Source organism: Phocoena phocoena, chromosome 5 (genome assembly GCF_963924675.1).
Source record: "Phocoena phocoena chromosome 5, mPhoPho1.1, whole genome shotgun sequence".
Taxonomy (NCBI): Eukaryota; Metazoa; Chordata; class Mammalia; order Artiodactyla; family Phocoenidae; genus Phocoena; species Phocoena phocoena.
The window spans coordinates 69845157-69857162 of record NC_089223.1 but is presented as its reverse complement, the minus strand read 5'-3'; the positions used below and the strand labels follow the sequence as shown (position 1 = coordinate 69857162).

The 12006-nt window shown below is 32.8% G+C and overlaps 1 protein-coding gene across 1 annotated transcript in view; it reads right to left on the bottom strand.

Annotated features, from left to right (window-relative positions):
- GABRG1 (gamma-aminobutyric acid type A receptor subunit gamma1) overlaps positions 1–11602 on the bottom strand; it is a 65586-nt gene extending 53984 nt beyond the window's left edge. The window contains exon 1 of the mRNA XM_065878331.1: positions 11432–11602. Coding sequence (XP_065734403.1) covers positions 11432–11535 — 104 coding nt within the window. The 5' untranslated portion in view covers positions 11536–11602. The remainder of the gene's footprint in view (positions 1–11431) is intronic.
- Positions 11603–12006: the final 404 nt, after the last annotated feature.

Sequence of the window (12006 nt, the reverse complement as noted above, 5' to 3'; positions counted from 1 at the left end):
CTCAGAATGGGAGAAAATATTTGCAAACGGAGCAACTGACAAAGGACTAATCTCCAAAATATACAAGCAGCCCATGCAGCTCAATATCAAGAAAACAAACAACCCAATCCAAAAATGGGCAGAAGACCTAAATAGACATTTCTCCAAAGAAGATATACAGATTGCCAACAAACACATGAAAGGATGCTCAGCATCACTAATCATTAGAGAAATGCAAATCAAAGCTACAATGAGGTATCACCTCACACAGATCAATAAGAATGGCCATCATCAAAACATCTACAAGCAATAAATGCTGGAGAGGGTGTGGAGAGAAGGGAACCCTCTTGCACTGTTGGTGGGAATGTAACTTGATACAGCTACTATGGATAAAAGTATGGAGATTCCTTAAAAAACTACAAATATAACTACCATATGACTACCACTACCACTACCACTACTGGGCATATACCCTGAGAAAACCATAATTCAAAGAGTCATGTACCACAATATTCATTACAGCACTATTTACAATAGCCAGGACATGGAAGCAACCTAAGTGTCCATCGACAGATGAATGGATAAAGAAGATGTGGTATATATATATATATATATATATATATATATATATATATATATATATATAATGGAATATTATTCAGCCATAAAAAGAAATGAGATTGAGTTATTTGTAGTGAGGTGGATGGACCTAGAGTCTGTCATACAGAGTGAAGTAAGTCAGAAAGAGAAAAACAAATACCGTATGCTAACACATGTATAGGAATCTAAAAAAAAATGGTTCTGAAGAACCTAGGGGCAAGATGGGAATAAAGATGCAAATGTAGAGAATGATTTGAGAACACTCGGAGGGGGAAGGGTAAGCTGAGACAAAGTGAGAGAGTGGCATGGACATATATACACTACCAAATGTAAAATAGATAGCTAGTGGGAAGCAGCTATACAGCACAGGGAGATCAGCTCGGTGCTTTGTGACCACATAGAGGGATGGGATAGGGAGCATGGAAGGGAGACGCAAGAGGGAGGATATGTGTATATGTATAGCTGATTTACTTTGTTTTACAGTAGAAACTAACACAACATTGTAAAGCAATTATACTTCAATAAAGATGTAAAAAAATACAATACATATTGCTGATGCTATGATTACAAAATTGAATTTCAAGCTGTTTAGGACAAGGCAATAAATAATATTAAATCATATAGCAAAACTTAAAAAAAAAGACTCATCTCTAAGATTGTAACAAACTCCCATAAATTATTTAGAAAAAGATGGATGATCCATCAGGAAAAAAAAAATGGCAGAGATTTGATTAGGCATTTCACAAGCAAAGATAACCAAATGGAAATGAGTACATGAACAGACAGTCCACATCATTACTCATGAGGAAAATGTAAATTAAAAACATGAGATACCACTATACATAAACCACAGTGGTTAAAATAAAAAACCTTGACAACACCAAGTGTTGATGAGGTTGTGGAACAACTGGAACTCTTGTACAGGGCTGTGAGGGCAAACTGTTAAAACTACTTAGAAAACTCCTTGGTGTTATCTCCTAAAGATGGATGTTCACACACTCTATGACCCAATAATTACACTCCCAGGTACATACTCAACACAGATTCATAGTATGTTCACCAGAATGCTTGTTCCACAATATTCAGAGAAGCATTAGTGGATGTACCATCAATTCAGAAAAAAAATCCAAATATGTATCAGTAGTGGAATGGATAAATAAAATGGGTTATTTTTTTTTAAAAAGTGCAGATGAAGTTCCAAACAAGGCCTCATCTGTGATCTGTTGCTCATGACAAATTAGTGTTTGTTTATGAACATCAGATACATTTCTATAAGTCAAGTGACAAGTTCCAGGGAAGAAACATACCTCTTCTAATGTTTCTGAGTAGATTATATTTTAATGTCAAAGCCTACAGGAGCTAACTTTTAAAGAGTATGTATAGGCACTGAATTTAGATCTGAAATTCAAAGAAAATAAAATTTAAAAACTTTAATTCTTATTTTCTTTTTGCCTTTATATTCTACCTGCTTAATTCTTTTGTACAAAGCTCTTTTTAGGGTAGTAATGCTGAATCATTTTTATTGCTCATAAAAGTTGGTAGGGAAGCGAAATAAGTAAAAGATGATAGATAATAGAGTTACAGATTTGAACTTTCAGAGTTTTAGAGAGGTGAAGTGATAGTCCACTCAATTCTGTGATTATCCTCTTAACACAAAAGAATTTGGGACCCATCACTTGAGGCACAGAGAGGAATGCTTTGAAAATTTGAGGAGGGGGAAGGGAAGCATGCCTAGAATATTAAATAAGTGTGTTCCAGTTTATCCAGTGCTTAACTTTACCATAAAATTGATCACACTGCATCTTAATTAGCTATTTACTTTATTTATTTATGACCCTCTGTAAGCTCCTTGAAAGCCAGGGTTAAGGTTTTCAATGTGATACCATTGGCACTTACCCTGACATATAGTAGGCATAAAATTTTAAAAAAATTCACTAAGTAAATGAATAAATGGACCAAATATTAGAAATCATCTTGCTGTTTACAAGTAAAATTACAGTGAATAAAGAAAATAAACAACTGGAAACTGTAATTATTGGTGTTAATCAGAGAATTGATTGTAGTTAACCTAATATAAATTTTAAAACATAGTAGCAGTAGCTTTCTGATTCTAGTATTCATCCATCATAAACTTAAAAAAAAACTGATTTCTTTCACAATGATAATACAATCTATAAAGCAATTACAAAAAATATAACAGGGAAGATCTGTCTTATGTGAAGAAACTAAAACACCAATTGAAGAATATAAGAATAGAACAAAATAAAGGGAAATAAATATTTTGGCTATAAAACAATATTATTAATACATAATTCTCAAATTAGTTTATAAATTTAATAAAGTTTTAATTAAAATCCACAGTTCCTATATAACAGATTAAAATCATTATACTGTAATTAAGTAGAAGAATCAATATAAGAATTACAAGAAATTATTGAAAAATAGATTGTTAGATGAAATTTGCCAGAATAAAAAGAAAACAAAATAAAGTTACTGTAATCAAAACCATATTGTGATAACACATAAAGAAATAAGTGAAAACAAAATCAAACCTTCAAATTCAGATCCCAAGTGTCTAGAAATTCAGTATACAATAAACGTGACTTGTCAGTTTAGAAATGAAAAGATGAATTATTCAGTAACTTGGATTGAAAGGTTTATCAAGCCATTTAGAAAAAATAAATTAGATTACTACTTAGACAATAAATTGCAGATATATTAGAGATCAAAATATAATAAAATATAAAACTATTAAAGAAAATATTGAAAATGCTTTTTTTTTAACTTTTGAGATGAGGAGGTCTTTCTATGGAACATGTAACCAAACGAGGAAAGGAAAAAAAAATGACAAAAAAAAAGGAAAAATAACTCATGGAGGACATAAGACAGTTTAGACAAAGACTGGAGACAAAGGATAGATTGAGACAAAGATATTTACAACATAACTGATATACAGAAATTTCAGAGGGAAAAAAAGACTAATAAAAATAACAAACTGTGCTAACATTTACTGGTAGCAAGGGAGAATAACTTTAAAATATGACAAATTTTAGCCATCACATTGGCAAAATATTAAAAGATTCATTACATTCAGTACCATTGATAATATAGATAAATGGCATTTTTATAACCATTAATAGAATAAATTGCTCTAATAGAATAAATTGAGTAATTTGGCAACATTGATGAAATATTGAAACTAAAAGCATGTACATGTGTATATATATATATATATATATATATATATATATATATACACAGTAACAATATTAGTGATAACAAAAAAGAGAATCTGTAATGGAAAAATTTAATAAATTATGATACTTCCTTAATATAGAATACCATATTATCATTAAAAAGGAGGTACAACTAAGTATGTGTACAAACCTAGAAAAATATCTTTGATATTAGCTGTGTGACAAAAACAACTGTTAGATTTCATTTGTATAAAAAATGTACATACAAATGTGTATACACATATTTGTTTAAACTTATGGAAAAATCTGGAAGTATAGGCTCCAAATTGCTAAGTAATTTTGAGGAGTAGAATGGACTAAGTGTTATTCCATTATTATTTACATTATATGATCAAAACTATTATGACATTAGGGAAAAAAATTTTGTTTTTCCCATATATTTCAACAACATATATTTATATCACTTAGAGATTGCTTAAATTGTTTGTTTAAGAAAACAAGTAAAGAAAAATAAGGTCTAAACTATTTGTGGTAAAAAATTTAAAATATTTTATGTCCACAGAATAGAACAGAAATTGGATTATATATTAATGATTCTACAATTTGAGGTGTGGAATATTAGTCTCAGAGAAAAAATAAAATGTGACATCTTCATCCACTGTGATTTTTATGTAGTTTCCTTGGTAAGGTAGAATACATAGCATCTTTAAAATTACACTAATGTTAGGAAATTAAAGGCAATAGAGATTACTTGGGGCACAGAGAGCTTCACTGTTAGTTTCAAAAGGGGTATGGCCAATTCCTAAATCTAGTAGAACATAGTTTGATCTGGTGAGATAAGATACAGGAGTGTAGGGTTATATTAGTTAATGAGAAAAGCGACAGATTGATATCAGAATCGATTTTTAAAAATTAGTATAGTGACATATTTTTAGAAAGAAAACAAAAACAGAAAAATATAAAATATAGCAGATTATTTTTTGTAACATCTTTGCTCATAGTTTAGTGATTGATCCTTAAGATAACAACTAGTACTAATAATAAAACAATATATTTTTCCAATTTTGGGATTTTTTTATTTGCTTTGTTTGGCAGGCCAACGCTATTTTGTTAAAACAGAGTTTAGAAAATTGGGAATCGTGCTTCCAAAGAATAGTCTTTAGGGGGATGATGAATACACAGAGATTATAAATGTTCTTTTGAGACTGGTTCCATGTGAATATTTTTTGGAGGAAGGGAAAGAAACCATAATTTTCTTCACAGTCCATTAAAAAATTACCGCTGGATTGAAAGTATATTAAACTGAACACCAAATTTTCCATTGTTCCACTTTATATTCATACAACATAATGGAACATAAATTAGACTTAGAAACGTATAACACTTCATGACATTCACATTCTCTAAGCCTTTGATGCACTTATGCATCAGATAAATTCTATCAGACTGCTAAAATTTTTGCCAAATTAAGGCATAATATTGAGGCTTATTAAATTATAAACGATATGAAAAGATCTTAAAATTAAATGGAAGAAAGAAATGGGAGTCGTTCTTTTGAATGCAAAAAGATATACCTTCTCCCTAAGTCTTGGGACCATAAAATGAGAGGTAAAATAGTTTCATTGACTAAGTATCCTCTCAGAACTTTCACTTCAAAAGGGAGAGAATACAAATGAGTAGAACAGAAACAACAAAACACTCTTTCTAGTCAACTCCAGTTATGATAATTTGCAGGTTTTTCAGAAAGAATTGTACTAAGGAAATGACAGAAAGAAATCTACACTCATAAGACACCTGCACAGAGTAACAAATTGTAGAACACAGATGTCTGATTAAAACTTAAATTTAATCCAACCGATAGGGCTACATTGTTCTACTCAATGTGGCTATTTAGTAGAAAAGTAATCCCTGCTGAAAACACTCTACTGCATGTGTTGGAAAATTATTCTAATAGTGGTACACATCTAGGCCGACTGAGAGGCAAATGACCTGCCTATATTGAAACGGATCACAAATTCTGCAACCACAAGTCATGGTCCTAGCAATCTACCCAAAGATTAACTTGTTTTCCAGAACCCTTGATTCTAGCAGCCCTACATCTATGTGGAGAACCACAGCACACCCTGATCACAACAATATTAAAATTTTCATATTTAACCTACTATATTCTAATCATAGATCTTCTGATATGCTCATCTACCTACAGGTTGGAGTGCAGGGTCTATATTAACTTCCTTTCTATATCCCTAATATTTATCACAGTCTCTACCACTGTGTTACTCAAAATATTTGTTACTCAATACATTTGTCTAAAAATAGGGAGAAATGTTAAATCTCTAAATGAATTGTATTTGTAAGGAGAGAATGCCTACAGTTCAAAAATTTACTACTAAACTAAGTTATATAGGTTTTAATAGGACGTTGCTATCTTAATGTCATATGTTAGATGACCGAAGTAAAGGATATCTTAGGAATATAGTTTTCAAAAGGCCCACCAAAGCATGAGACCATACCTCTGGCCACAGAATATTAGTGTTATCTTCCTATGTATATTTTTCACTAACACTGACCTGAACTTATGCCTATGACAGCTAAGAGCATTCAATCTTTTCCCAGAGTTACAATTGATGCCAATCTCCTTAGTGTCACCACTATAGCTCATCTAGAATTGCAAGTAGCTGTTATAGCATTTTATTGTCTTTACTTGTTTATATTGATAGACCATCTCAACATTAACTACTAGAGTTTAAGTTCACTGGGGTCAGGGGCTCTGCCTTCTTTGTCCAGCACGTATACTATCACATATATGTCCTATATACACTATGCAAACACTACTAGCGCAAAGATTATGTCTTGCTTTCCACTGTGTCTCCAGTTCCCTGCTTAATACATGGTAGGCACTGAGTAAATATTTGTTGAATGAATGCTAATGCTTAATAACTGTTTATTGAATGAATTAATAGCTAAGACTATTTCCTGAAACATGGGGCTTCAGTTGGTTAAACCATTTTAGTACAGATAGAATTAGATTCTGAGATATTTAAAAGTAGAAAAAAACATAAATTTCATCTGGCTCTCACAGAGTACAAGAACTCTAACAAGCTTCTGCTTGAAGTTTAGTGACAAGACATCCATCATTTTGTTAGAGTGTTTTTGTACTGATGAAAATCTGGCTTCACATAGTTTTCACTACTTGTTTATGGTTTGTCTGTAACATCTATACATAATAAATTCAACAATGATTTTCTCTAGCACCCTTAAGAATATATGATTCCTCAATAAAATTTACCTGAATTCAAAATTCTTGCTATTAACTCTCTATCCAGTGGTGTTTTTTCTAGATCAAGAACTCCAGTTCGTTTAAGTTTTTCTTAAAATAATTAATCCAGCACTACACATAATATTCTAGATTATGTGATAAATACACAGCGGACTGTAACTTACTGAGCTTGTGTCAATTTTACTGTCTCTCCTCTTCTCTCCTCTCCTCTCCTCTCTTCTTTTCACCTTTCCTTTCCTTTCCTTTCCTTTCCTTTTTTTCATTTCCTTTCCTTTCTTCCTTTTATCCCTCCCTCCCTTACTTTCCAACCCCCTCATCCGCAGTTACATTAATTGCTTTGATTTATATGGCATTTGTAATCTTGGAGGAAAGGTGATTAAAAATGCAGGCTCTGGGCATAGAGCACATGGGATCTGAGTCTTGGATTCAGCATTATCAGCAAGATGATCTTTAGTGAGTTTGTAAAAATTGCTGTGCCCTGGTTTTTCCATCTGTGAAATGGGGAGAATAACAGTATCTGGGCTTTATTTTCCCTTCATTTTTGATTGGTAGTTCGGCTAAGTATAACCTTCCAGGTTGAACATTTATCTTTAGAATTTTGGAGACATTTCCTCCATGGTTTTCTGGTATTATAGATGAGTAATCTCATGATGTTCTGATTCTCTTTCCCTGATTGTGATCTTTTCTATCAGTACCCTCTAACCTTAAAAATTTAGACTCCTGTTTATCTTTGGAGTTGTAAAGGTATATTTCCTTATTTTGACTACAAGATGTTTTCCTTTGGTTAATACCATAAACCTCAGCCTCAGCAGTGTGTATAATGGTAGTACTCATGTAGAACACTAGACACAAGCACTATCCATATGGTTAGTTCTCATGTCTAGTTTATTCACCACTGTAAACCCAGCAAGTTGCACTGTGTAGAGCACATAGCAGGTATTCAATAAATATTCGTTGAATGATCTCTCCCATAATCCAAAAGATATTTAATAATGCACAAACAATTCAAGGAGTTTACTGCACTTAAATTTAACTAGAATAAAAAATTCTAGAATTACTGAGATTCCAAGAATATCTGTTGTTATGACTTTTCAGTTAAAATTTTAACTGTCATGTACTTTGCAAAAATTTTCTCTCTTGGTCTTGAAACAAGCTGGAAAGGTAGATGCCAGTTCTACTTTTCACAAACGAGGAGTCTCTGCCTCAAAGATTTGCCTGATTTCAGCCTAGTGGGAAGTGCTGAGGCTGAAACTAGAATTTACATCTAATGGTCGAGTCTAGGATTCTCAGTTGGTAGCATGCATATATGTGAATTATTCTCCTGAGGCTTGTGGCAGTCATTTCATCATATTTTGACAATATCTCAAGAGCCCTTTTTTTCAGTTTTTCGCCCTGCCTGTCTCCTCTTCTTTGGGACCCCACCTTCATTATTATTTTCTTAGACAAATTTTAATCACCTTTATGTAAATATATAAATATAAAATACTAGATTTGTCTCTTTCATTTTTAAGATGAAAAAATCAAACATTTCCTTTTGTTGATAAGCCAAAAATGTGACTCATAGTATATAATAGGATAAAAAGGAAGACGAGTATACCAAAAAGACTCTATACACAGGGGATTTATCAATTATAGCATTTACATTTTAACTTCAAAATCATTTTGTCCCTCAGTTCTTCTTTGAATATTTAATTATCATGGAGCATCATTAGTCATTTTGTACTCATTTGCATCTATATTTTATTAGAAAATGAAGCCAAAGCTCTGTATGCCTAAAGAAAAATCATGCATTACCATCTCCACAAAATATATTACTGAAATTATTTTAAAATAATATATTTTATAATGTAATTATACTTGAATATTGTGATTTGGGCAACTGACTGCTAAATTGTATGATTATTGACTCATGAGATTGTTTTTAGAAACAATCTCTAAAACAATCTCTCTTTAGCTCTCTCAAAGTATAACTTCTTAGTCAAAGCTTACCATGAATTACATTTTAGACTATGTAAAATCTCAAAGCACTTTTTCAATTCTTTTCAAAAGTCTGATTATAATTATATTTTTTTCAGCATTACAAATAAGTCAACTCAAGCTTGAGAGATTTTAACCAACTTGCCAAGATGCCATAGAGCCTCACAAAGAATGAAACATAGGAACCATGACTACAGATTTTAATTACAACAACAGGATTGGTTTTCATAGTTCAGCAATGTAAAAATCAATAAAGTGCCTCTCCTTTATGCTCTTGATGAAAAATGAGTAAACAAGCTACTGTCTTTGATTAGATACGAAAAATAATAGCCTCCAATTCGGTAAGTCCCAAAATAGGTGACTTTGAAAATTTAATTTAGGAACTGGCATCAGACATCAAAATTCTTACAAATAGAACCATCTGTGATTAGTTTTAGAAAGGTCCCTCAAAAGAAGAAGAAAGGAAGAAGAAATTATGAATGTAAATGGTTTATACATGTTGACATCAATTATCTTCAACTAAATATTAAAAGGATAAAAAGTTCATCACAACTGTAGCTACTTTGAAAAGTGAAGACATACACTCCCATAACTGAGACCCTAAGAGTTAATTACAACAGCAACATACAGCTCTATTTTTTAATATGTATTTTTTCACTGGCCAGAATAATCCATATTCTCTATAGTACTATGATAAAATGATTTATTTATTTTAGCTGCATAACGCATCTCTCTCTCTCTCACTCATACATACGACCAAAACAAAAGTACACAGCATTCCCAGTTAGAATTTCCTTCTTGAAAACTGCTACAAAAAGCCAGTGATGCAGCTATTGAGTTATTTTATGTTTCAGTTCAAATCTTAGAAATATTGAATATGAAAACTTGAAGAAATCATAAATGATCTACTACTGCCCTTCATTTCCTAGATGAAGGAACTGTGTTCAGAGTGGTTAAGGACCCTTGACACATAGAATCATGTCTCCAGACTTCCAGAGCCCATCTCTGTCCACTATACCACACAACTTGTTAATTCTGAGCAGCTTGAAGAGAGTCTGAAACCCATCATGATTCTCATAATGTAAATATCCTCAAGAAGAAAATGTATTATTTAAAACCAAACATCTCTTTAAGTAGACAGTATGCCCTTTAGTAAGCAGCTTGTCTATTAGGTTGCAAGAGAAACTTGCACTTACAGTGATAAATCAGCTTACAGCTTGTTATTTCAGAAAATCAGTGGGTTAGTCTGTTTTTACTTATGAGAACACAGATTCATTTGCGATATTATGAAGATGCATGAGAGCACTAATACATGGCCTACCAAAATATCTTCCATAATTTTATAATATATTAAAAGAAATAAACCATTACAATGCACTTAAATATAAGAAATAATTAATCAAGTAGTATGTTTGTGCTCATGCAGAACATTTATGTTTCTAAGGGAAAAGGGTAAATAAACTAAAACTGTAATATTTAAAAAGCATTGAGTGTCAAACATATTCTGGCAAGTCTAATATTACTTAGCATACTTTATTCTCTATTTTTGGAGAGAAAATACAGTTGTTCTATCTGTTAGTAATGGTAAAAATCCACTCTAGCTATATGCTAAAAATAATCGTCATAATAATAAATTTTAGCAGTGATGCAAGTACTTAAAAAGGCATTTTTCCATCTCTATAGTGATTGCATTTTACTCTTGAGTTCTAAGCACTCCCTCTCTCTCTTCCTCTCTGTCACACACACACACACACACACACACACACACACACACAGGACAATCACATCACCTTACAATATTTATTTACTTGTACACAGCCAAGTTAAAAAAAATGATTCAAAGCTGGCTCAGTAAAATATACATGGTTATTTCTAACTTAAATGTAACATAGCTTTAACCCTGATGGATTTTTAGCCATATTTATGATCTTTCTTGATGTAAAACTTTGATTTTTTTTTTTAGAATAGCAAAAAGGTAAGGGAAAAGGCAATATTAGTGTATAAAAAAGCATCATACATGCCATGCTCTGTAACAAGTTTCTAAAATAACTTTGTCTTTAAAATGCAGAATCATCCAGAAAGTTCATCAGTGGCATTCATTGACTAAATGTAGTAGCGAAAACATTTCTACTCCCCTCCCCACTTCCAGTAACTGAATCTTTACTAGTTTCTACTCTGCTTCAACTGAGCTAATCTCCATGCTTCACACATAGGCTAATTTCATTCTATCAGAAAAAGAGTAGATCTAATCAAAAAATAAACTGATGGTAAAATGTTGCACATGTGCCCAGGGAAATGCAAATTATTTAACCTAGAATGATTTTTTTTAAAAAAAAGAGAAATGAGGGGGGAGTGGGTAGATACCAAAGAATAGTTTTGAGTCCTTGAATTTACTCACCAGTTTCCTAGATGCAGGGTCAGTAACAGGAACATCAACCTCAACCCTTTCCTTTGACTCCACAGAAGAAAAGGGGAGAAGAGAAGAGTTTTCCAAGAACCCATTGGGATCGCTTTTTCCGCTCAGTTCTCCAAGCCAGGACTTTTTCTCCCACCTTAGCTGCAGCCTGGTGAGTACAGAAGGGAGAGTGTGGGAAGGCAGTACACCTCCCAACCAGGTAGGATGCGACTCCCAGCGGAATTGAGCAAGGGAGCCAATCAGACCGAGAGGATGCTGGCATAAATTATCTGAAAAGAAGTTGGACCAATCAACAGCCCCAAAAGGCGGGGCTTCCCCTACTAGAAATCGAGCCCAGTAGGGAAAAGGGCTCCGTCTTTCTGAAAGAAAAACAAACCTCTTCTCCCCGGCAGCCTCAGAGAAGCAGTTGAGTGGCCCTGACAGATTTCCCTCGCTAGGGAAAGACGGCTTCCCTCTTCCCTCTAGCCTTCCCTCCTGCCTGACTCTATTTCGGGGATCTGTTTCCTCTCCCGTGTTTGGATTCTGAATCTGTCTACCAAGAGGGATCCGTGGGGAGT